Source organism: Notolabrus celidotus, chromosome 9 (genome assembly GCF_009762535.1).
Source record: "Notolabrus celidotus isolate fNotCel1 chromosome 9, fNotCel1.pri, whole genome shotgun sequence".
NCBI classification, from domain to species: domain Eukaryota; kingdom Metazoa; phylum Chordata; class Actinopteri; order Labriformes; family Labridae; genus Notolabrus; species Notolabrus celidotus.
Window position 1 is genome coordinate 29,058,853 of NC_048280.1, and position 27,185 is coordinate 29,086,037.

Here is a 27,185-nt window from a genome sequence, read left to right on the forward strand (position 1 = left end):
CAATCCTCATCTAAAAGCACATAAAAAAACCTTAACCAACTCCTAAACAAGAATGGACTTTGCAATAAAGACGGCAAATAAAAAAAATCAAATACACTTAGATTATTTATATGAATCGGGAAGACCATTTAAAAAGATAATTAGACAAATTAGAATAGAATGTCTTTGTTGTTAATGCACCAGACATAGTGCTGGCTGGTTAATTTAGCAGTGTTATACAGAGGAATAATTTAAAGCTCCTTTGAGATAATTCCTGGTAGTGTCGATTGTGGCGACCTGTGGACAAGCTGGCGCCTTTTACATCATTGCTGCTTTTGTCCTATACATGTGTAAGTAGTGTTTTCTGACATATTTCCCAGCATGCCTTCTTAGAACTCTGAAATGCGTCTGACACCTACCCTCGTCAGTCTTGGCACTTGTTGGCACTAAAGAGGCTTCATTAATTTCAGTCAGTTTCATTACCAGCTTAAACCTCCACGCAGGAGCTTTAAAGCACAGTTCAGGGAGTCAAATTACCTTTGAAATTAGAGTTTAAATAAATGTACTTACAGCCTATTTTACCCTGATATGTATGTACATTTACAGCTACTGGCGTCTTTTGCATATGAAGACAAACTGAGTGCAGGTCACCTTACAATGAGCAAACCAGGGACACCATACGTGATTGACATAGCCTTTATTAAAACTTTACATAAATTCATAACCCATTTTAAATACCATTGTGATTACTAGCTCTCTCTGTATACTACATAATAGTGTAAAGTAGTACTCTATATGTTTTATTTTGATTTCCCTTTTATAATCCAGAATGAGCCTTAGGTGTACAAACTGCGTCCATATATTGTTGCAGTATTAATGTACAGTCTACTCTCCGCAGAACACTTTTGGGTAGTAAGTCATTGTATAAGCATTCATTATCCAACACTAAGAAATAAACATTAGAAAAAACAGGAATCTGGCACAAGCAGCACAAAATCCACAATGAATGAGCTATTGAAAGCAAAGTGCAATGGTTGGAGTATTATAACTCTGAACAGCATGGAACTGGTTAATGGATCTGGTTACAGGATAAAGAAAAGTGCTCCTACGAGTTGGGGTTATGGATAACTGTTTCGATAATACTTTTCATAAACATTCGCAATTTTTCATCTTTTTAATCACGTACTACCACAGCAGTCATTGCCTTGGCGTTGTAAGCAGCATATTATTACATCTTTGTCCAAACACAGATATATAAAAATAGAAAACAGCTAAAGTGAGAAGAATACATTTGCCAGTAGCAGCTGAGGCTATAGTATGTGTAGTAATCATTTTGTAATGTTTGAATTCAAAAGAAAAGAAATTCAAGGTTATATATTTCACAAAGTGGCACTAATAGAGTTCAGAAATGTAGAAACTGGCCCACCAGAGTCCCTGCTCTTCTCACCAACTTAAAGCCTGTGTGGTCACATGTGGTTGGTCACACTGCACAGCACTGTGGACTGACCCAGAGACGGCTCGCTGTTACTGACTTTGTTTGATTCGTTGGACTGGAGCAGCCCCACCCCTCCTGACACCTGGCTCCCCCACGGCCTCCACTCAGGTCTGGCTCTCTGGCTCTGTGGGCTGAGGCTGCTGCTCCCATCAGCAGGCGCTTTCCTTTCATATATCCCCCTTACCCCTCCATTCAGAGCAACAGTGGAGACAGAGGTCTGTTCCAGGTGCTCAGCTGAAACCAGAGGCTGCCGGTCCTCCTCCTCAGAGATGGCAAATACCGGCACGCTGATGTGATCAGCCTCGCCTGGGAACCTCTTTAAGGCTGGACCACTCTCATTCTGACATTGGGGGAAGGGAGAAGAGCCAGGGCTGGATTCAGAGGGGGAGCCCGGGGCATGAGGAACTGCAGAGGCCTTCGTGGGGTCAGCCATCCCAGAGAGCAAGCCGAAACAATTCCCTGTGAAACGGGAGCGCCGCAGGTTGCTAGTGGAGTTGAGACGCCGCTGCCTCTGGGCAGGCTGCGTGAGGGGGTAGGAGGCGTTGCTGATGGAAGAGTCAGAGATGATGCTGTTGTCTGCGTTGGCCTCCAAATGAACATCAGAGAAGACCTTCCTGTTGTTGCCCTCCCTGCCGTCGGATACCAAACTGGATGGAGTCTGGAATGATGTGAGACAGAGAGGATTCATTTAATTTAAGGGTCTCAATTATGATAACAGTATGCACAAAATCAGGATACCCTTCAGCTTTAATAACCTAAACTCAATGACCAGATTACACCTGCAGAGAATCTAAAAAATATGAGGCTAAATACTGCTCATTTCTCAGAAAGCTTATTTATTCTTTTGTGGTTATTTCAAGGAATTAAATTATTGTTCAAAAGTTAATGCACCAAAAAGTTGATAGAATAATCTTTAAACTCAAATTAAATGACAACTTTAAAACATTTTGTGCTTAATTAATCAAAATAACAGAGACCCTTTTTTTTAAACTTACCTCTCCTGGTATCTAGAAATGCAGACAGGACAGTCTGGAATTTGATATTAATGAGTTTTCTGAATCCACCTCTTCCATAAGTGAATAACTGTGTCCACAAACAAAGTCCTGATTACCCCAGATAATGTTGGCAACCTGTTATTCTTGAAGTAATTGAGATTATGATAACTATTATTTTTCGACATCTCTTTCAATCATTAAGGAGAACCCTATAAGGACTATTTTAAGGACTTTAAATTGTCAGAAAATCAACCCATAGCACCAACTGTATCACCCTCAAAGGCTATATAAATGACTGTGGGAGAGAACACATCAAATGTTTGTGGTACTGACGCTGTCCACCAGTTTGGTGAAGGGGCTGGTGGAGTTCCAGCTGCACCACTTCTTATGCAGCTGTGGCAATGGAGGGAGGAAGTCCTGGAAGGTGCGTACACTCCAAGCTCTTGGTCTGCCGTCCTTTGCATGCCTGGAACCATTTGGTGCAGTTGTGGAGTCTGGTGAGGGCCAGTCACCTGCAGGGCTGGGACCAGTATCACTGTGCCGCAGAAACCTCTCCCGCTGCTAAGACAGAGTGCATAAATGTTTGAGTTTAAGTTGTCTGTGGTCTGGGCTTAAAGAAAAATTGCATGTTCACTGGCAGCCACGCTGGAAGCTTCTCTCTGAGTTTCTCTGGCATACATGCATCCCCACTGTTCAGTGTCTGGGAGCAAAGACAGGTTGCAGGTATGATTTAATGAATGCTGAGTGAAGAAGTGCAGACGAATGATTTCCCTGGGAGACCAAAGGTTAAAAGTAAAGAGTGACCGAGAGAGGATAAACAAACTAATTAGGGAAGAAGACGACCACACAACATAAATAGCTTGCATATCAGAGGTTGCATTATACTCAAGCACTCAACTGCAGCTAGAATGGTCAATGACCTGCACTGAGAAGCGAGCTTGTTATTCAATCATGCACGCATCTTTGGTATTGAGCGTTAATGGAAAGACTGGACTCAGTAACAAACACAGTGCTTCAACAGAGGGGTAATGATATCAGGTAGCAAGGAGAAGAATCAGATCTGTAGATTTCACTGTGTTTGTCAGACATCAAGAGAGACGAGTACCGAGAAATGGGAGAAACTGATACCTTCGTTGAACTGATAGTTAAATCTCAAACAGTAAGACAAGTGTTCTTTATTGGCAAACAGGTATTAGCAGAATTAGCAGTTAGATAGTAGCTTCAATGCATCCAAGAACAAAGTCCTGAGGGTTGAGGGATTAGGAACTGGCTGCGAGTCTACTGGTTGCACCTGCCACGTTCCCCTTAGCACCTGAATTTCTCCCTGCAGATTTTGTTGTGTACTACGTTAATGGATTAGAGGACGGAACTGTGCTGATTAGCTTGGCTTTTTCGAACACAAAGCCTGCCAGCTAAGCATGTGTTGCTCTCATTCTAATCTCAAACATTATTTATTAAGTGTATTAAAGCTGTCAAGAGACCAGCAGGGGCTTTGGAATGATTTGAGTCACATTTGTGCTGCTGCTGCTTGTGCACAAGTCTTCCCATCTGCACCGTGCAACACAGGCCAAAAGTAGGAAGACTGTGATTGACGGGTTTGATGTGTAAAGCCATGTTATCCATGCTGATCGGTCAGCTGCTGTTGATCAGGGTAGGGGGGAAGGTTTAAGAGGTTGCAACCATCAGACATAGTGCGAGTCCAGATAATCCTTTGCACAGAGTCACTAGCAGCTAGCTTTGTCTAGACAAGAATTAGCTAGGGGTTTAGATGAAATGTGCTTTTGGTCATTAAAGCCCCACGAACACAATGGAAACTTGTAGATTTGACACAAGGGGTGAGGAATCAGCCACCAAATACACAGTTGCTTACAAAACGTGGTTCCAAAGGTCAAGTCTAAGACCTCTACAGGGTTTTGGAAGAAGCTAATTATACTTCATACAGAAGTAGAATTAAGCCTCTTTATTTTGGACAAGGGGCAGGTAGAAAGAGCATTTTGATCCAGACTAGATCTCATCACACTGCCTACAGCAAGATAGGTTTTAGTGTTCTCTTTGCTTTACTGTAACTAAATGAAAGCTACTCTTTTACATGTTGCAAGAAAATGTTATTGAAGTGGGGGTCCGAAGCTTCAAGTAGGTCTACATAAGTAAGGCTGTGAGACATTGAAACAACACGATTACCTATAACTTCTCCCTGTCAGCAACATTAAGAGGATGCTTTTGGTATTTTTAAATACTTTGCAACTTTTAGCACGAGCAACGTTTCTCAAACATTAGTTACATGGACGTCTGCATCGAGGACACACACAGGCAGACCACACACTGTGGGCCAAAGTGTGCATGACACACATAGACACACAAACACACACACACACATACACACACAATTGGAGCTGGGAATCTGGCTCTGTAGATAATACTCCATTAGACTAGGCCGCAGAAACGCTTGCCAGTCCTTCAAAAGCTGCCAGAGCTGTTTTATGCCAACTCTTATTCCAAGAGAATACAAAAGAGAGAAGAGACAAAAAATGTTTGCTCAAACCGATGCTTCTTCCCCAACGCTCCTCCCATCTTTTAATTATCCTCATTTCCCATTTATGTCCTCATAGTTTTACGTTGTACCATGTGTATGCCAGTGAATGGTGTCAGTCTTATTAGGGACACTGGGTCAACCAAAGTAATGAATGCGCTGTCACCTCTGATGTTCATTTGTTCAGGGATCATTTCCACAAAGTGAGGACATCACCCACTTAGATCGTGGCCTTGAGATTCAAAAGACATTTTTGCTGTAATTTTATAGCATTAAAGCTAGTTTAAGATCTTTACCCTGCACTTGCTTGGAGATACTATATCCACTTCTTATAAATAGTCCATGATCAGAGGTAAATACAGATTATAACCTGATGATGATGATGATGATGATGGATAATGAGTGAAGGGATCACCGACAGCTTTTTCTTTTTCAAAATCAATGCAATGTTTTTTGAAAAATGTATCCAAACTACAGGTATAAAGTTCATGTTGGCACTCTAAGTGAGAGTGAGGGGAACACAAAAGACAGAATGCTTCATCCTCTGGAGAACCAGACACACTTAATAAAAATCAATCTGATGTTTGTTAAGATAATCCAGTCCATACAAAGCTTGCAGCCAACATAACCAATGTCGAACAATGTTCAACTTTAGGAAAGTAAGGTTTCAACCACGTGAAGACAAATGTATCAGTATAAAACTGGGCCTTACTGTGTGAGGTGAAAAGGGTAGCCTGCTTGGGCTTGGAGCTGAAGATACAATGAAAACCTCGTCTGCACCGAGGTCCAGTTCAGTCAGACCGCTGCAGGAAAGGTCCACCTCTTCATTTGGGCAAATGTCACCGCCAGCACTGACTACAGAGACAGAGAAAAAAAAGTGAGACATACTAGTACAATTTAGATTAAGAAAACTGATTAAAGCTAGTTCATTTTAACCACAGCTCCATACTGATTTGATGTGTCCAACATCTTCAGGTAAAACTGCACAACTTATAACATTGTTGTGCAAACACGAGTGGTTCAATGGTACAACATGCAGAGTAGGCAGATCTCAACTCCTTCAATGTTTGTTTATAAGCTGTGTGTTTATGTGTAAACTCCTTACACCGTGACTGGAGCACACACAGAGGGGGACTGTACTCCCCTGTTGTTCCAACTACTCCCAGGCTGCTTTGTGGGTTAAATGCCACAACCCACAAATCTCTCAGCCTGGGTTCAGTCCCACTCAGAGTGAGAAAGAGAAGAGCCTTTGGATTGTCTCAGGATCTCTCCAAAGCTAATGCAATTTTCCTTTCCACTGAAAACGAATGACCCACCCAGAGTTCACAGAGGGGTCCTGGTACACAGTTTGTTTTCATTCACAGTAATATCTTGTGTTAGATAAATCTTTTCTCGAAAAACTCCTGGTTGGCTAGAACAATTTCCTGTTTACCATTTCCAGAAACAGCTGTGGCAATTTGCTTGGAATAAATAGAAGAACTGCCTGTTTACATGGGCAGAAAAAAACACCATAGAGGAAAAAAAGAGCACCACAGAAATACAGATCAGCAGAAAATCCTTCCCCCAGTGTTTGACTGACAGGTCATCTCCGGAAAAACATCACAGGAACTGAGGCACATTCCTTGAACTTCAGGCCTTCACTTTTAAATGAGAGCACTAAAACTTTATCATGTCATTACTCTGCCAGGAAATGAAATAATGGCAGACTTTTATTCCTGAAGGTATTATTATCATTCCTTAAATGATTCCTGTCAAAAGTCTAAACACGTTGTAAATATAAATCAAAATGAATGACATCCACAGTAATCTGCAATTATCGACTCTGGGCTTGCTGCAGTGTCATATATCTTTTAATTCTGCAGGATGAACTCAGACCAATCAGAGTATAGATTTAAAATTTATTGTTTTTAAAGAGCAACCATCAGCAGTCCAACACATCAGTCTGTCCATTGTATTTGTCCGTTCATGTGTGTGTGCAGGTATGTCCTCCAAACCTGTGTGTGGTGGGCTGTCATTGTTGTTGTCCTGCTCTGTTGTTGCCTCCAAGTTGGCCTGATTTTCAGCCATCAGCTGCAGCTCGCTGACCTCAGCCCCTGTGATCTGGACCCCCTCTGGCACCTATAGCACAGTGAAATTTATACAGTAGTAATGGCCATTATGTTATTTTTTGGCATGCATCTACAGGTTGTAATCAGCATCCTGTACTGTACTGAGGATGGGTGATAGGGAGATATGGAGATGGTTTGCTATCGGTCGGAAGAGTTTGGACAAATATCCAAGACAGCAAACCAGCCCATCTCCATTCAAGACATAACTGTATGATCAATAATGGATAAGTCTCTTAGTCATCTCTAATGTTTATTCCCTCAAAGAAACTGCTCACCCTTTCTTGTGAGAAGCCATTATTACGGTTGTAAGCTGACACTGATGCTAATTTAAATCACATGGACTTCTTTAGTGTTTGTATTTTGCCTTTTGTTTGAGGTTGTCTTTTTTTTTCATGGCCGTTATCTACAGAATTATATTTATAATATAAAGTGTTGAACCTCCTCCCATCTTTACTTCTGAAAGACTCTGGTTCTCTGAAATGCCCTTTTTATATCCAGTCATGCTACTAACCTGTTGCAAATGTATCTAACTGAGAGAGATGTTTCTCCAGAGTTTTTGTTTCACAACTCATAACTTTTTCAGTGTTCATGATTTTGCAATTAAATGTCAAATGAGTATATATTTGTCAGAAAACAATAACATTTTTTTAATTTCTACATTTGATTTGTTATCTTTGCACTATTTTCAGTTAAATAAAGGGTTTCAATGATTTCCAAACAACCCAAATCTCTTTCTATCAACATTTTGCATAGGGTCCCAATGTGTTTGGGATCAGGAATGTACTTTTGAGGATGGCATATAGAATCCAGTGAATAAGTCAACCAATTATCAGCCTCACATTATTTTACCATTGGCTGCTGTTACTCTGTGGATGTGTTTATAAATATTGCTACAACCTGAGAATCCTCCTATCTGTTGCTGTGAACAAGCAAAAACAGCGTGGAAACAGCTTTAACCAGTAGACATCCCATAAACTTAGCACAGGATACCAACACTCTGCATGATTCCAGTAATATCAAGTGAACAATTGTAAAAAAAACTCATATTTGCCCAATATTTTGTGAACTACATACCAAGTTTCATTTGGGAACAGATGTTCCAGCAGCAGAAAGTGTTGTGTTGGCATTATTTGTTTCAATATTCTTAGGAGGATGTCTGATGGATTAATAATAAGACAGAGAAAGGAAGACATGCAAGAGAGGACAGGGGGCATGTAGACATGACAATGGGAGAAGTAATGGGATATAAGAGCATGTAGTAAAGTAATATAATGTACCTCAGAGTTGCTGGATGCACAGGAGCTCGCTCTCTTTGGACACAGTTTGGGTCTGGAAAACATACAGTACCACAGCAATTCAGTTTATAATTACAGACATATCCAAAAACCAGCTTTTATAAATGTCGCATATTTTGTTCTAACTCATGACAGCGTTTTCCCAAGAATAAAAACCCTTCTGGTGTTCACACTGTGACCAGAAATGTAAAAATGAACACTATCCCATACAACTGTAAAGCCTGTAACCACCTCACTTAATTTATAATCGCTCCAACATACCCGTGGCTATTTCCAACTCAATAGTACTCTATTGTGGTGTTGGATGATGGAGGAGGATGCACCACAAGCTTGCATTCACACATACCACAACTCAACCAGTTCACACAGTGGTCGTTACTGAGAAGTTCCTGCTATGTATTGCTTTTTCTAGTAGAAATGCATCACTGTCACTTAATAACTGCAAATGGTCATGTAGGATATTTGATCCACAGACATATGATGGCTGGATCCTTTTAAAAGTGACACAATAAAGAATAATAGATGATATACATGTGCCATTCCCATGCATACTTCAACTCGTGAAGCATGCACAAATACTTATGCAAGTTCCCACTTATTAAAAATTTCTCTCACAGCTGAATGAGTCCATTACCAGCCACGGTCAACTGAGGGCAACCCCTGCTGTGACTTTCATCCACCTTTGGCTGTTTTCTGACCAGAGAGGACTTTGAGAATTAATCTCACTGCTGCACTAAACTTGCAGGATCTGGCAAAGCTCGTTTTTTTCCCCCTTATGATTTCTGTTGAACTCATTTAAATTAATAGGGAGCTGAATGAAGAGAAATCACAGCTACTGAGTCTGCTCTGGAGTTGAAACTTTTCATGGTTTTTGCATTTCCTGGCTACTGAATAACTTGAGTTGTTGTTCTTGCTAATTACACTTTCATTTTATTGAGCACATGCTTCCAATTTCCTTGACATTAATAGTGAGAACCTGTGGAGTTATTGTGCCTCATGGATGAGTTGGAGACACTGATCTGCAATTGAAATTACCACATTTCCCTTTAAACAGGGATTTTTCCGAGAGCAAGCAGGAGCTGGCGCAAATCTTAACCTTTCTTGATTTTGAATCAACTGGACAAGTACAGATAGTCTTACAAATGTCCAAACTTAACCCTAAAGCTGAGGTTGAGTATCAGCTGGGATGGACAAGAAAGAAGTGTTTGTAAAGTACACCTTTTTATTGTCTGACAATAACATCAGTACCAGAATCAAACTGAGTTTTAAATCTCCCTGTCCCTTTTTTCCAGATCTCCCCACCCATTCACTTTCATGCAGCCTCTGAGTTTTGTGTGTGTGCTGGAATTGATGCCAGGTGCTGCACCTTGAATGTCCCTTTCTCTGGTGAGAATGCGCCACATCAAGGAAACTGCACAGTTGCAGCCAAACCCAACTTATCTCCACAGGTCACCACATCAAGGACTCAGGCGTCCAGCTGAGTCAACATGAGTTGAAAGTTGTGACTGTAAAATGTGTGTGCAAATGTGTGCATCTGAGTCTATGTGCACATTCACTGCCAGATCAGCTCACTTTCACTCTTGGTTGAAACAAAAAAATAAGAAGTGAATTTACTCCAAAGAGTAACAGAGAGTTACAAAAAAGAATTTGAAGCTTTGGTGGAAGAAAACTAGACGTTGTCCATATTTGAACAAAAGTAGCACAAGTCCCCACTCGGCTGACCAAGCTCTGAAGGCAAATCGACACAATTACCGCTTCCCGCTCTATTACGCAATGCACAGTGGCTGCAAAAGACTTTTTCTCACCTAATTAAGTTGTTAAACTGTAGACCAGCTGATAATTGTTTTTCTGTTACATCATCATCCAAGTACAAACCCTTAAAAAGTTGAGCGAAGATCTTGTAATACATTTCAGTATGTGTCCATTTTGACGACCCGTGTGCTCAAAGCAGTATAGGTCTTTGCAGATTTTGTCCTTTACATGTGCAACAACACAACTAGTGTTTTAAAAAAAAAAAAAGACGCATCCTGGTATTTTTTATAAATGTAAAAAAAGGCTGCGTTGGCATTGTGAAGTTATTTCTTCTTCTGGCTACAAGCCTTTTGAGTCATTAAAAATCCCAACAAAGGGCACCTTGGGACTAGCAGTGTGAGTGTGCATTCCATGTACAGAGGCTATAGCTCTCTGTACATAATCAGTCTTATTGCTAATGGTCCCTTTTACTTTGTGGGTCAAAAGGAGACAATAAAAATAACTTCAGTATATTTCATAATCAACTGAAATGTTCTCACAGGAGCTTTATAATGTAGTATGAAATAAAAACCAAATCCTAGTCTGGGTGGTGGGGTTGAAAGAATTGCTAGTTTTCTTATTCTATGGTGAATAAATCAGGTGATTTGTGCACTTCTGAGTATTTACCTGTATTTACCTAACCCTACAAGCTCACTATGGCAATGCCAACAATATAATGATAAGCAGGTATAATGTTCCCTACATTTATTAGCATGCTAACATGATCAAATCTGCTGATTAGTACAGCTAAGGCTATTTTTGACTTTGATTGTTTTTTATTTTTTTGCCAGTGACAAAATTTCACCCTGATGATGGAAGTAAAGGACAATAGATAGGATTAGATAAGTCTAAGCCTTAGCATTTAAACCGCACAGCTTTCACTACATCAGTTATCCCATAAAAGTTTAACGTACAGTGAGTGGGTTGTTAAAGTGAACTTGAACTCTGACAGGGTGAGCAGGACCTTAACGTGAAGCAGAGGGGTCTGAACTTGCCCCTTAATGAGTTCCTAAATCAAAACAACCTGCTCACTATACATTATCCTGCTATCACAGAACTACTTAGTTAACAAATTGATAATTTTACACCATATACTGATTTGGAAATGATACCATTGATTTAAAAATGGCTATATTCCTTCCATTACTCACATTAAACTAAACATTACCACTGATGATGAAGTAGAACAATGTGAACAGGAGAGCACGACTCAGCACCTGATTGAGTTTATCTGCCTCATCACTGCAGAGTCTGATTTTTTTTCCATTGATCAGTCCTCGAAAACCACCCTGTCCTATATGATGTTTCGTTAACTGTTAACTCTTATGTTGTATATTTCTCTGTCCTAGCCTTCTCTGTGCTGTTTCTCTCTTTTCTTTTTCCCCACCATAAACAAACTGACTATGCTATTTTTCTTTCAGCTAATTATACTGTATTTAAATTTAGTGTGCCTGAGTCTGTGATTTGAGCTGTATCCATAGCAACAGTGTGCTATTGAGAAATAATAGACCATTGCTGTAGAGCATTATCCAATCAGAAACAAGTATTTAACATAAAAGTATTTCTGATTCTGATGATGAATTGTCAACTGAATATTTTAGCACAACACATGACAATGATTCATTAAAACTGTTAGCCCAAGTAGCAAACAATAAATAAATGCACAACCTTCACAGTTTATGTTTGAAAGTAAAACATATTCTAACTCTGTTACCTGAAAATGATGCAGAGGGCACTTGTTAGTATCATAGCGAAGAAGGCAGCTCCACTCACAGCAGCCAGCAGAGTGTCTACTTTAGTGGCTGCGAGAGCCGTGGCACGATGGTCCCCCCCTGGCTCTGTCAGGTTGTGGTAGTGGAAGAGAAGAGCGAAGCCACGGCCCCAGTGTGTGGTCGTGATAAGCTCCATGATCACCTCAACCATCTCCTGGCTTGAGCCAAAAACCAGCTGGCTGCTTGGAGGCCGGTTGGAGCCACAGAACCTGGAGGAGAAGGTGATGAGGTCTGAGATGTAGAGGACATCGTGGGGGCAGGCGTCAAGAATGGAGTGTTGGGTTTCGGGGCTTACAGCTGGAGTTTCAGTGGAGGGTGGAGGGGCAAGGGTGGTCTCCTCTACAACTGGGTTTGGGTCAGAACTGGGGCTTAGGTCTCCCATGAGGTGAGATAAAGAAGCAGAATTGACAGCCTTATCTCCTGCAGGCACAGCCCCAGGTAGGAGGTGAAGAGAGGGAGGAAGTGGCGAGGACAAGCTGGACGAGACATCTGCAGATCTTTTTGCAGAATTTGAGATTTTAGCAATCTCCATCTTTGTGGACTGTTCCTGAACCACTACTTGCTTGACGTCGCCATCTTCGGAGGACTGCTGAGTCTTTGTGGCGTCCCCTACACTTAGAATCATGGGAGCTTTAACTTCTGATGATGTGTCATCTGACTCTAGGCTGCCAGGTGTGAAAGTCACCTCTTCATCTGCCTCTTCCTCATCAAAGTTAGAGAAGGCGGAGTACTGTGCTGCTGGGTCATGGTTTTCAAACACGTCAAAGTCAAATATCTCCAGAATTAGCTGATAGTCAACAGGCACAAAGAACTGCCAAACACAGTGTGTCCCAGAGGAGTAGTTGTAGGGGAAGCCAGGGGACAGAATGAGGCCTTGGACATCCACCACATCCACCTTGGCACCACAGTCGAAGTATACCTGCAATATCAATGACATGTTGTAATTCTACACCTGCTTTAAGGTGCTCTAAAATGTAATGTCTACTTTTTATTTTTACCAATAAAAATACCAATGGAAATGCCATTGATATCGCCTAAAATGTAATATCGGAAATTGTGTGAACCTAATCTATGTACTACATAGTTACCATGATTCCCTTGTTACCCAAACATGTTAAATCATTCTTTATTCTCAAAAAAAGAAGCCTACACAGCCGTAATATATAATTTCTGCTGCCAAAAGCACCTAGTGTTTTGGAGCCAAATAGAAGACCTGGTTTAAGTGTAAGTGATAATGTCATGTTAGCAAAAATTCAACAAAAGGTGATTTACAATCCCATATTCTAAGGCTGTGTTGTTTTATTTCAGATAAGAATAGACAAAATTATTCAAAAATCCACAAAATGATGCTGTTATCTGTTTCCTTTAGGCTTTAGAGACATCAGGAAGAGTTGCTTGCTTAGATGTCACTAGCTAAGGCCTACTTGTTGCTACTGCTACTGTAGCTTATTTTTAGTTAAGAGTTCCCTCAGTATACTGGGAAATGGCATTACATAAGCATCCATTATAAACAAGCTGTAAAATCCAATTCGTAAATATATCATTGTTTAAAAAATATACAAAACAAAGTAAATGCTGCTTTTAGACATCAGTTATAATAACAATAATTCATAGAATTTATATAGCACTTTTCTTAGTACTCGCTTAAAAAGTCGCCTAAAGTACAATAGATATTTTGTGTAGTGCTTACAAAAGCTTTTATCGTGTTTTACACTTACACTTAAGTTTATGTAACTTAAATTACTTCGTACACAATACTTGATGTATTACCTTAGATGTACTCATGACTTAGTAAATACAACTATAACTTCAGTAGTGTCAAGTGCAGGTCACATAAGTATAAAACTGTATGCAATATTATACATGGGTCTCAGTATTTCAACACTGGAATCAAAGGGGTGCTCTGTAGGTGTAAGGATCTGTATTTAAAGGAAACGTGATATCCCACCATCTCTCAGCTCTAAGGCAGAGCTCAGCACAAACACTGCCTAAATAAGGGCTTTTGATTCCCACCTGTGCCACCAATACTCACATTCCTGTTTCTTTGGCATTATGTGTAAGAGTACAAACCAATATTGAATTTCACTCTGCCTAAACTCTGAGTTGAGTCATTTATTCACATAATGGGAATCAAGTGATTAGGTTCTAAATGTCAAAGGCACCAACAACAAAGGGACCTATCAGCAAATAATACGCTCGACTTGTGGTCTGATTACTCTCAGACATAAACTGAACTATTCAACCCTGCTGTTCTGCCTTAATATCAAAGCCTGTGCTTTGCCCGTATTGCCTGCCTCGGTAACCCTGGGGAGGGTATTTCTTCAAACATGCTAGCTCTAATTCTTTCCAGGTGTGTGGCGATGTATGGGGGACCTGGGCCTAAGCAGAGGCAGATGTGTGACTGGGCCAGGGAGCTAAGGACCAGACCTTTGTAGGGGGGCTGTGTGTTTATGAGCTTTCCTGTTGGCCTAAGTTCTGGACTGTGGGAATGACCCTGACTGGTGGACCCCAATGTCAGACAGGTAACAAACCAACACCCCGGGCAACACTTGTGCTCTAGACTGGGCTGAAAGGATAAGAGATCACTTTAAGAATGTTTAAATGAGAGGGGGACAGAGGGCAACAGGGGCACATAGAAAAGCAAAGTCTATAGAGCCAGACAGGCACTGTGATGGCTCTACGGACCATCTATCCCCATCTGAATATATCAAAGGCATTCCTCAGTCAGTATATTTAGAGAAGTAAATGTACATTAAATTCTCAATCCTGACCGGAAGAAGGAACTTGAGTCATCAAGATCAAAGCGAAGCTCTCTCTATAGTTGATATGGCTGTCAGCCTCACAGACAGGCTGCAGCATATCACAGACACACAGAGGGACAAGGAGGGATGAAGCACATGATGACCTACATGACTAAAGACAATAATGTGTGTTGTGTTTGTGTGATCTGTTGGGTGCAATACTGACAGATTTTGAGGATAGACCATTAGAAAGACTATTACATCGTTATTATTTGATATAAATCATCATTAACCCTCAAGATTGTTAAGTAAACACATCTAATAAGCAACAGGTCAAAGCTTGTACCCTCAACCTTCTTAAATGGCAATGTGATAGCACAGTTAACAACTAAATTAGCTGTTTTTGATATGCATTACATCTGTGAACTCAGCACTATATGCTGCGCTGTAACACTGCCTCACCAAGGCTTCAGTTTGCATACAGGCAGTCAAAACATTAACCAGCAGCAGGTTGCTTCTCCAGAGTTATTTTTGGGATCTCTCAGGTGTTTACTTTCTGCCACGAACAGAAAAATATTTGCTGAGGGCAAAACCAGCACTTACAGCTGATATTTCCACAAACTGTGCAGCTCCACTCTACTCTTTGTCTACACTGATACTTAAAGTCTGCTGCTCCAGGCATGCCAGTGGCTGGCACAGTCTGTCGAAATACTACATGAAAATGTTAGTAATGTCCCGGAGCAAACATTTTATCTTCCTGGGCAGACAGTAATCTGAAGTTCAGTCAGAACACTTTTGGAAAATAATACATTGTTTAGAGATAATCCCTCCTGCATTTTGACAGCTATTGCATATGACCAAATGCAAGTGACATACAGAGTGCTTGGATGACAGGAGGGTTAAGTTTCAATTAACAATAATAAAGCACTAAACCAACCAATTATAATAATGCAAAGGGACACTGTCTCTTCTACATCAAATAAATTAGCCAGCTGTCTCCAGTACAAGCCCTAGTTTCATAATTATATTTCCCCACAGTATTTTGTTGTTTTCTTTCTAACTGGCATTTGGAAGCAATTACATTAGCACATGACATGCTACACTTGCACTGCCTACACACTTAGAAGAAATTAATGCGATACAGCAAAGAATTACACGGATGACATTTGAATGGGCCAAATGCCATTCCTGCTGAGGTTAGAGAGAGTAAGCCGATTTGGGGTTCGCTGTGTTTGCAGCTAGGTTGCGCAACTAGGGGGACCACTTCACAATATGGGGGCATAACAGGGGGGAGGGAAAAGCACAGCCTGTCCCCTTTTAGGGCAATATTGACCAGTGGAAAGAAAACATGTTTGTCAGTCTGTCTTTGCCATGGTGCCTCTTTGCTGGACTTTTCTTAAACTCTCCTAAAGACTTGTTTCAGTGTTTTTCACAGCAAAATAAATACAACAATTAAACCATAAAATGTTAAAATAAATAAATAAATAAATAGCAAAATAAACTCATCTTATTATTAGTACATTGAATGTGAGATCCTGCATCTGATAAAATCAAACTGTTGCATGGTCAGAGACTTTGTCATCTCTCTGACCATGACAAGGCGGCTGGGAGGTCCCCCCCACCCTGGGATGAGCATGCTACACTACACATGAAAGGGCCCCAAAGTGCCACAGTGTCGAATGGAAATGGGACATTCTTATAATGCCAAACATCTCCGTTCTGTTACATCACAGGCCGCTCCAATGGCAGGCCGCTAATTATTCAAGGATGCCTTTTCTCATGGCCAAACAATGGGCTGCAGTGCTGTTTTAGTGAGCCACTCCACAAATGGGGAGGGGGGATAATATTTTAATGAAGTGATGCTAATAAGTACAAGGCAGGCCGAAAGTTTACATAAGTGCCTGCTGGTCATTGCGCCCCAGTTGTGCTGCTGACAGGGGATTTCCTGGACAGAAGTAGAACAACTATGCACATAATTGTCTGAGATGACTTGTTCAGTGAAACATCAGACCAGCTGCTGTCATTACCGAGGGGCCCCTCACATAAAGTATTGTTCTATCATTTTCACTTTGCGTCACTACATTCCAGGATGGGGTTCATAAGTGTGTCTAATTAAAACAGAGTTGATCTGAACCCACTGACTTATGCCAGGAGCTAACACCATTATATCAAACACACAGTAACAGCTTTATCATATAGTCTTACATAAGAAGTAGGGCTGTCGAAAAAAAATTACAATTATTTGCTGAATGTCTCAGTTGTTTAAAATTCCATTCTTTTATGTATCAAAACACCCGTTAAAGCTAGGGTTGGTAGTCACAGAAAACTAGCATTAATTTGAATGTAGCATTTCCTCAGGACTCCGTCTAACCCCTCCCCTCGGAGCTCCTCCAAAACGACGCCCCCACTCACATGCACGAGCGTCGCTGCTTGGCAACCATATGATTGTGACTGATTCAAAACCGGTCCTCAGCACATACATCAACTCATGTCTCACTCAGCGGTAGGAAAACACCAAAACATTATCATAGTGAAAGTTAAAAAACACAAACATGAAATGTACGAGCAGGAGGCAGGCAGGACGGGATGTGATTGTTTTCACAATTTGGCTCCTGATGGCAGGGATTGGTTGTTGTTTTCCCAGGTTTACTCCGGCTGTAGATAGCGGCTTTTTTTCGCTCTTTTTTAAGAACACATTATGTATTGATTGCCATCGGGACATAAAGATAATTTTAACCAGTATAACAACAAGTGTATCTAAATCTGACTACCAACCCCAGCTTTAAGTCTATATTGACAATCTAAAGCAATTCTTAAGAGTTTTTTGATTTGGGAATCAAATGAATGCAGTTAACTATGTCGGCTGGCCTGCAGTCAACTGCCACCCATTTAGCAAGCGCAATGGTTAACTTCAATTTAGTTTTGCACATTTCAAGATAGTGCTTTGTTGGCTTTGTAATGAGGTTGCCTACTGGCATCAGTCTGATCAACTGCACCTGTATGCTTAGCTCGTAGGTGGTAGCTCAAACTCAAAGTACTCCTGTGATATTTAGATTCTGCTTGACACAAAATGCATATTACTTTTGACTTGTCAACTGAGCCCTTGGGGTGATTTTAAAGTAACATGCTATTCACAGGGGCAGTGGTGTCATTATTTTCCATCATGGCAGCAGCAGGAAGACGTTGCAGTGGCTTTAATATGGGGTAGCAAAAGAGAAAAAATAGCATGCGATTAAAAAATATGTAAATTATTGACCTAAATTGCACCGCAATTAATGAAGAAGTATTTAACCTTAATTTACTTTCATAAGATGTTGCTCATAAGATGGGTATCTAAGTTTGTGGAAATACACCGACCAGCTAAAACATTCTGATCATTGACTCATGAAGGGAAAATCAGTGATTATCTCTTTACAGTGTCACCTGTCAGTGAGTGGGAAATGTCGGGCAGCAAGTGAACAATTTTTCTTTGCAGTTGATGCAGAAACAGAAAAATCAGATAAGGATGTGAGCATCTTTGAGAAGGGACACATTGTGTTGGTTAATGTTACTGGGTCAGAACATCTCGAAAACTGCAACTCTTGTGGGGTGTTCCCAGTCTGCAGAGTTCAGTACCAAAAGTGGTCCAAGGATGGAAAAACAGTGAACCAGAGAAAAGTTAATGGGCAACCAAGACTAACTCATGTGTATAGGGACAATAGCTGGCCCATGTGGTCTGATCCAACATAAGACCTACTGTAGACAAGCATAAGTCCATGCTTGTTCTGATAGAAAGATGTCAGAACACAGAGCATTACAGTTTGTATGGGTATGGGGCTGTGTGGCTGCAAACCACTCAGGATGCCCATGCTGGCCCCTGTCCACCACTGAAAGCACCTACAATGGACATGTGAGTATCAGAACTTGGCCCTGGATCAATGAGGAAGGTCGCCTGGAGGAACACAACAGTGTTAACTCTGCCTCCAAGTTCCCCAGATCTCAATCCAAGTGAGCATTGGTGGAATATGCTGGACAACCAAGTCCAATCTATGAAAGCCTCACCTCACAATTTCTAGGACTTTAAGGATCTGCTGCCATCATCTTGGTGCCAGAAACCACAGCAGACTTTCAGAGGTCTAGTGGACCATGTCCCGTCAGGCTGTTTTGCCCTGAACTGATAACAGAGGAGCTTATACAATATTAGGCAGGTGGGATATTCAGTGGGTTCATCTAATGCCCTGCTCTCAAATGGCTCTTGACTCATCTGTCAAAAAATAACTAAAGACATACACAACTGTGTGTCCTCTATTACCCCTATACTCCAAGGAGTTCTGCAGGGCTCAATCCCTGGTCCCATCATTTTCTCACCTTACATGATACTTCTATGCAGACTGAACAGCCTTTGTAATTGTATTTCTTATCTCTGATACACTGATAACATGCAGCTGTATTTTTCAGTGAAGTTAGTGACATGTACATTTTAATTATCCTCTGTAAATTTGGGTAATGCTTTTCAGATATTTGAAAAGAGGTTTAATATCAAATCAAATTGTTTCTGTGACTGTTATCTCATCAGAAAATCAAAATTTTCAACAGTTTTTAACAACCTCCACACAGTGGAGGTAGCACATCTGAAAGATGTTTGCTAACTGCCATTAAGTAACAAAAGAAAAAGAAAGCATGAGTGCCAGTTGCCCGTAAAACGGGTTCAGCACTGAAAGATTCAGAACAGGGAAAAAATGCAGAGACTTCTGCAGCCATCAAAGAATACTGTTAGGAGATTATTTGAGGTCAAACCTTTTCAGGTTAAACTAGCACATCTAGATCAATACATTCTCAAATAGTTCTCAGTGACTATCATGTCGTATTGTTTACTTGAATTGCTCATCTCTATTTCTTACAGCTAAATTCATTGGAAACAGGCGTTCTCCATTTGGTCCTAACAGGTTGTCACTGAAGTGAAACCCTTGATTGTCTTTCAAACCCCAAATGTTAAATGTATCTGAAAAGAAACCTAGGTGTAATCTCTGACCAAAATCTAAACCCTTACCCACACATAAACACGTTTGGACATCGGATTTTTTCGGCCTGGGAAATTGTAAAAGTTTTATAAATGCTATTGACCAGAAATCCAGAATTCCTGGTCCACATCTCATTTTTCGGATGTGGCAAGGCTCTTTTCCCAAGAACATGACATATAGCACCTGTCCCACCTACAACTTCTGCAAAATGCTGCAGAAAGGCTATAAACCAACACCAATACTAGATACAAAATTACACAAATCCTTATACCCTTTATGTTTTTTTATCCGATACAGCACTTTGTACCTCTGTTGTCAGAAAACACATTACACCTCTCTTTCCTTTCTTTCATGAAGATGCACAGCCTATAAAAAACATTGCTTGTCAGTGCACTTATCAGACAAAACAGAGGTCTGCTGTCTGACCTAATCATTGGCAATGTGGATTTTTTAAATCAACCCAGGCTGACAACACCTCTGTGAAAACCTTGCAACACAAGCTGACTCTTCCTGAATTACTGTTAACACACATGCACACACAAACTGCCTCTCATGCACAAACAGCTCAGGACTGGCTCATAAACAGGCAGGCGGGCCCCTCAAAAGGGGGCAGGAATCCTCACCAGCCCTGTTTACTGGAGGAGAAAAGTGACACTGCTTCACAGGCTAACGCTTCCGAAGCAGCAGTCCACTCAGGATGCTTTATGACCACACTGAATTTCTCAGGTCTGGACCGAAGTCAACTTCACCAGAAGTGTCTAGTTAGCACTGAATTTATCGTCTGTTTCCCTAAATGTGAAAGTAGTTTGCTCTTAGGGTTACAATACTGGGGAGAAAACATTAAGAAACAATTAAGTTGGAATGCTGCAATATATTTACTTAGGTCAGCTATAAAGCAAGTATGAGAATATGATAATGTCAGAATTGTTGTGTGAAACCAAAGATGAAAATGTGACAAGCATAAGCTAAAGTCACATAAAGAGCTGGAGCTATTTCAGTGTAACAAGATTAGGAAAGACACAAATTAAATTGCTTCAAAAAGGCACTTATTTCATAAGTATAACAAATGTTATGTATTAATATCACTGAGAAATGTACTGCTAAGAGAAACCTGCTTCACATACTGTGATGTCTGACACAAGAGGACAGTGCTTGAAGGATACACAGAAAGCAGAAATGGAAGTGACTTGATCTCTTTAGGAGAAAAACTTAAACATGATTTCTATGTTAATTCAAACTATTAGTCAGCTAGTTTAAACCAAAAGCAAACTGCACCTGGTTGAAGTTATTAAAAACAATTCCGAACCAAAGACGTTTCCAATAAGAGACAAAAAATATCCAGTTCAGTTGAGATTCAACTTTAAAACATTGGTTTCCTGCACTGTATCAATGCTTTATCGAGGCATGCAGCTAGATAGAAGTCAGGGTGAGATCTTTAAGGTCTTAGCCAGCAGCTGCATCTCAGCACCAGCAAGATGCCCTGTCTCTGTTTGCACAATACTTCAAAAGAAACAGATCGAAAAGAAGCTCCTTGGGGTCATCCCTCGCAGCTGTGAAAAGCACTGATACTCGAGCCCAGGATTTATCAAATATCTCCTGTGTGATGTCAATGCCTCTCCTGGTGGGCTCATGTCAGTGGCTCTAGTTCAAACCAGGGTGAGTTTACAAACAACTGGTGTGGCGGCCTGATTAGGCCCAGGCATTTTAGGATCGCCCTCGTTGGCCACTGCGGGGCTGGCTCAGCACATTTTCACCACCGTGTGCATCATGAGTGACTTATGAAAGGCCTCTCTGAGCCCACGCATATTTGATCAACACTTTATTTACAGAGACACACACTGCATCATACACCAACAAGAGTTGCGCTAGAAATCATTACGGCTGTGGTCCTCTGGCTCACACTGATTTGTTACTGGCTGAGTGAGATCTGCCCAATGCAGGCTCTCGCTCCCATGTTTGTGGTGCAAAACCTATTAACATATTTCCTCTCAAAATAGCTGCTGATGCAGCTCTGGTAGCCGTTAAATCCAAGTGAGCTTGTGCAGGCCTGTGGTGAATCACGGCCATATCTACACATAGTTGGGTTTAAACCACTTTGGTGAAATCATTTTCAACTTTTTGGAATAGGAATCAGTGGGACTAGTGATTCCTGCAGCACATTAACGAGAGCTCCAATAGCGTAGGCTGGCCTGCAGTAGATAGAGATGAACATCAGAACCTTGATGATGGATACAACAAACATTTTCAAATGCAACCACAGTGCCAGAGTTTCAAGAAAACATTAAACATTAATTATCATACCCAGCAGCACTTTAAATACAGAATTTAAGAGGTTATCAATTTATTTTTTTCATTATAAGCTGTTCTGTTGTCTGATTCAGTTTAAAGTACAATATGTGCCAAACCAGAATCAGCCTTTTGTTGAAGACACATAACAAGGTATAAGATTTTCTTTATTTTTTTTTAATAAACACAGGATTAAAAATATTTCCCCAGCCTCAGGAACAAATCATTCCCTTGGTGTTTTGTTTTCCTTTTTTTACACCTAAATAAAAAAGGATGTGTTAATTCATTTTTAGAAACAAAAATGATTAGAAAGTCAAATTAAAACAAGATTAAGTGACAAATTAATTCTTCAATTTTAGCTCACATTGTACGGTTTGAGCACAAATTGGTAAGGCACTTTCAGCTTCCATGTTTATTAGGGTAAAAACATGGGTCAATAAAACCATTGCAGACTGCATTACTTTTTAAAATCAGATAGTCTCCTTTCATCAATTTTAAATGTAATAGAGGAAAGGGATCAACCAGGTTCATCGCTGACCATGACTGACAGAATATAGGATCTGCCTTTCATAATTCAAAACAATTCATTTTTGTTCTTACTTTGGTAGTTTATGTATAATTGCTTACAGAACTACAGAAGCCTCAATCAGACATGTATTCATTGTGCATTTTATTTCCTTCATTTTCCTATGACAGCGAGTCAATTTCAATCGATTCCTCAAGACCTCAACTTAACTTCACACTTACAAAAGCACAAAACAAACACTGATATAGGCCTAACTTAGCTCATTGGTACTAACAATGGCAGCATGGCATACAGAGGTCTGGCATATCATGGACTAGCGTCTTGACCTATGCTGTTTACTAGATCACCAAAAACTCAACCCCATTATCAAAAGAAAATAACGTTTGATTACGTCAGATTGACATAGTTACAGTTAGTCTGTTGAAGTCTCTGATTAGTACTGTATCCATAGCAACAGTGTGCTATTAGGAAATAACAGCTGCCATGAAGTATTGACCATTCACAATAAAGTCCTCAACACAGATGCTCGGAGCCTCTGTTTGGATCAAATTTAAACATATGTCTTTTTCTATATCTAATGTGCTCCCTGAATCCCACTGACTGCAGTTGGCCAAAGACTGTTTCTGGAGTAAGAGGCATCCCTCTGTGACACAACTGCGAGCCATCTGAGACATTTTTTGACCCAATAAACCAAAAAAGTGACAGATCATCTCTGACTGACTGCGGCAGTTTCAAGAGTCCAAATTTCACAATTAAACCTGTGTTATTATTTATATTTGTCAAATTTAGTTTATCCCCTTTACAGCAAGGTTGAGATACAAGACTGATACTTCCAGGAAATCCTGGATGAGACGATTTCCTTCTTTATGTGGAACTGATCAATTAGTTACACCAAACACATTTCACATGATGGAGCACATACAATATGCGAAAGCAATGCTTAGGAAATAGCGAAGGAAAAGAGGCATACATGCCGTACCAGAGATATCCATATCACATTCCACCTCAAGTCAAGGATTATGTAAAACTGTGACATGTTTCCTTCAGGGCAGATTGGAAAAAACCTTCAAAGGTATTCAGAGAAGGGAATGCTTCTGAGGTAATGGTACTTGAAGCTAGCTCAATGCCAAGAATACTTATTTATGTATCGTTTATGCAGTTAATCTGAAATGGTATTGGCCTCTGATTGTATCCAGCATTTTCTAATATACCAGTCAGTGCACAGATCCAATACCATGACCAAATGGTTCGAAAAAAGCAACTGCTTTTAGGTAAATTATCAAGAAACTATAACAAACAAAAATAATGTGTTTCTAGTAGAATTAGTAATGTTAGTTGAAGTTACCTAAATGCCAGCAATAACTGCTTTACCAACAATTTTATGTATGTAGTTCAAGCATTGGTGCTGGAAGACGAAAAGTAATCCAAAAATCTTTGATCATATACACAATCAATATTTAATATTATATTGAGAAGCCAATTAAAATATGTCAGACATATATTTCATCAATACAAGTACCCAAACAGACTTGCGTTTAAACAGACCTTACACTAGGATCCAGAACAGGGTTAAAAACTGTAATCATGCAGCCCTATGGTAAACTGAACTTTTGGAGCGAGGAGAAAACAGATGCAATCCTGACCAAATGCAGCAGCTTGAGTTTGATAAGTCTACAGATTGTAGTTTGACCTTTCATTTGAGTAGACCAACCAAACTAAACAAATTACTGCATCTGCAGGACAAACAGGACAGAGTCCCTCACTGTCTCTGTTCATCCCTCTGTCTCTCTCTCCCTGTCCTCCTCATCCCTTCTTCTCTGCAGCTCGCTGCCACACGGTGACATGTTTATCTGTTGACAGACTGTGTGTATCTGTTGTCTGATAGTTCACTGGATGAATAAGAGAATTCACAGTTCACTGGGGTCTTACAACTCAATTCAATTAGAGATGAATGTCCCCTCTTTCCAGTGCAAATAAAAACTTCTAAAAGACGCAGCAGAGCAACAACACAGGTGATCAAATTCACTCTTCCTCGTCCGCAGTGCTGAATTGTGGACCGACAGACTTGGACGCCTCTCATTTTTTACTGAGGGGGATAGAATAAATTCCAAGCTTGTTTATGCTGTTCCAAAAATCAACTTAATACAAAAGGGGAGCGGAGGACAAAGACATCATTTACCGTGCCCCCTCAGGCAGATAATTGCAAAGATAGTGAGCACCCTATGCACACAGGAACTAAAGCTGGAGACCCTGACAATTCAATATACCAAAGGCTTTTATTGTTCAGTTCTAAGAATTGTGCTGCTCAGCCGCCATTGTCCATCAGCGGAAGAGGACGACTCTTGACAGGTGGAAGCTCCTCTTTGCTAAATATGTGGTCCTGATGTGCTGGTGGAGATCTGTTAAGGGTAATCCTGCTATGTTGTTACATCAGCCACTGACACACATGGACTCATTTGCATCACATAGAAATTGCAGATGCAGTTTTCAGTTTGATGCTTTGCTTTAAGGACTCAAACCCTGACCAGCGTTAAAAGAAAGAATAGCCTTTGTGTTTTTTAAACTTCAAATTGTATGTGGATGACAAACTGCAGCTTTAAAAATAATGAGACTGAGAGGCATTTACTTTTGGGTTAGCTCCCATAACAATGTATTACTTGCAAACTATGTCAATTCGAGAGGTACTTCTCTCCTCCGACCCTACTTAGACAGCTATACACATGACAGTCATAAAGGTGCCAAAATATGGATCAAACTTTCTTCAGGAGCAAGTACTGATGTCCCTCCCTGCTGCTGTATGAAAAACAATGGTTCCAGGTGGCTGTCATCATACGTTAAGAAGCCCTTGTCATCGTAACAGAGTGAAACCTCACTTTATGCCAGCAAAACAACTTTTATAATTAACTAATCCACTCGAAAGCAGCCACAAACATCTAACCCTGACATACCAGACAGGAGCCTTAACTCTACCACAGGAGAAGCTATGACATGTCCAACATGAACCACAGCCTGATTGGATGAAAAACATGCCCCAGAAGCAACCTCTGACTGTGTGCACTCCTGTTTTATCAGACACAACCTTTTGATCATGAAGTCTTGGCATGTTAGAGGCCAAACTTGAGAATTGTGCTCTCAATGTGACTGAAAGGTACAACATAAGGTTTGCATGCTCTCAATGTGGTTCCCATTTCAGCAGTTTGGACTCTGCATGCCATTCTCTAACTCTGTGAAGTGTAGAAACATCAAAACATGCCTGTGCCATCAAAACATCCAGTTGAAAGCCCTAGAGGATATAATGTCTCACAAAGTATGCCAAAAACTTTCATAACTTTGGCGAGAATGGCAAAAGTGGACTAGAGTAAGTCAGCATGATGTAAGGTGATTGGAGTAGTCTGGCTATGGCTAACGCTGTAGGCTCTATTTTTTAGGATTCCAGTGTTTTGCATAGTCAAATAACCCTCCAGGATGTATTTATGTAATTAGAAAACTGCACTTAAATTTCCTCTTGGAAATGCAAACCACAATTTCAAAAGAAACCTAGCAGTTAATTTACAGTAGTTTAGGCACATGAGGCGGATGTGTTGTTGGCTAAATGTTATGAACACTGCAGACAACACTCAGATCTCAAGACAAGACCAGTCTGATAACCGATTTCTACATTAAGCTTTTCACACAGCTTTCGCAATTTCAGATGCAGTTTCAGAGAGAGTAATCTAACGTGCTGTTTCGCGACCAAACACACCGTGCGCCAAACTCCATGGAAAAAGTTGTGAATTCATAATTCCATAAATAAGTGCCAAGCTTTTCAGCAACTAACTTTAATGGCTTGGACTTGTATCTGAACAGTTGGTTCCTTTGATCAAATCGGCATATATGTTGTGTAAAAAGTATCATTCACAGTGTTAAATGTCAACTTTTAGAAAAGGGGCTTACACGTATCGCCTCATGCAACCGCCTGAAACGAGGTACTGTATTTAAGCAGTGCAGAATAATTGACAGGACAGACGACAAACATTTACATCTGAAATGCAGCGGACACGATGTGTTTTTTGTGTTTAAGAATAACGCCGATCTGTAAGCTTTTACATACCGTTTCTTAAATTATCTCCATGCAAGGTCCCTGAGGACAGAGTCTTTGCAGAGAAGCAAACAATCACTGAATATGAAGCTTTTCAAACGCAGTTCGTTGCCTGATTCTCACAGCAGTGAGCGCAGCACTCAGCCTACACTGGAGATAGGCTTGTGAAATACTGTCAGCTTGTTGTCAACAAATGTCAACTTACTTTCTGTGCTACGCATCCCATGATGAAGAGTAGGTATGTTGTCATAAAAACATGCGCCCCAAGCGACGTTGCACAGCTCATTTTCCTTTAATTGTTCCTTTTTTTTTAATGCGACGCACAGTGAACCGTATCCCGCTCCTCTGCTTCCCTCTCATTCACCTGAAGTGTCGGGAGCGCGCTTCCATCGTTCATGGGCGAACACAGGACCAGGCCCCCTCTGCATATAAAACTCGCATAGCCACGAGTTTAATTCACTTGAAAGATGAACTAGCCAATCAAAAAAAAAACAAGTAGAGTTTGATATTCTAGAAGTGCATATCATGTCTTTGTGTTTCTTGTCGAAACTTCCCCAAGTAGTTTTATAATGTCTTAAAGCTCATGTGA

General features: G+C 40.5%; 1 protein-coding gene across 2 annotated transcripts; it reads right to left on the bottom strand.

The window, feature by feature from the left end:
* Window positions 1–659: 659 nt before the first annotated feature.
* On the bottom strand, window positions 660–27,037 carry si:dkey-112e17.1. Of its 2 annotated transcripts, none has more exons than XM_034692709.1 (7): window positions 26,802–27,037; window positions 11,908–12,884; window positions 8,385–8,436; window positions 6,994–7,117; window positions 5,712–5,854; window positions 2,803–3,030; window positions 660–2,132 (listed from the first exon to the last, which is right to left on the bottom strand). In XM_034692709.1, the coding sequence occupies exons 1-7, from the start codon at window positions 26,880–26,882 to the stop codon at window positions 1,446–1,448; spliced, it is 2,292 nt and encodes a 763-aa protein (XP_034548600.1). In that variant the 5' UTR covers window positions 26,883–27,037; the 3' UTR covers window positions 660–1,445. The 2 variants fall into 2 exon arrangements, with proteins under 2 accessions (XP_034548600.1, XP_034548599.1); XM_034692708.1 differs by having other exon boundaries at window positions 2,803–3,027; window positions 26,802–27,007.
* Window positions 27,038–27,185: the final 148 nt, after the last annotated feature.

Excerpts from the sequence above, each read along its gene's own strand:
- si:dkey-112e17.1 (XM_034692709.1), bottom strand. The coding sequence starts at position 26,882 with ATGAGCTGTGCAACGTCGCTTGGGGCGCATGTTTTTATGACAACATAC. Across the intron at positions 8,437-11,907 it reads GCCCTCTGCATCATTTTCAG|ACCCAAACTGTGTCCAAAGA; the intron begins GTAACAGAGTTA and ends TATGTTTTCCAG. Across the intron at positions 3,031-5,711 it reads TACCCTTTTCACCTCACACA|CAGCGGGAGAGGTTTCTGCG; the intron begins GTAAGGCCCAGT and ends ACTCTGTCTTAG.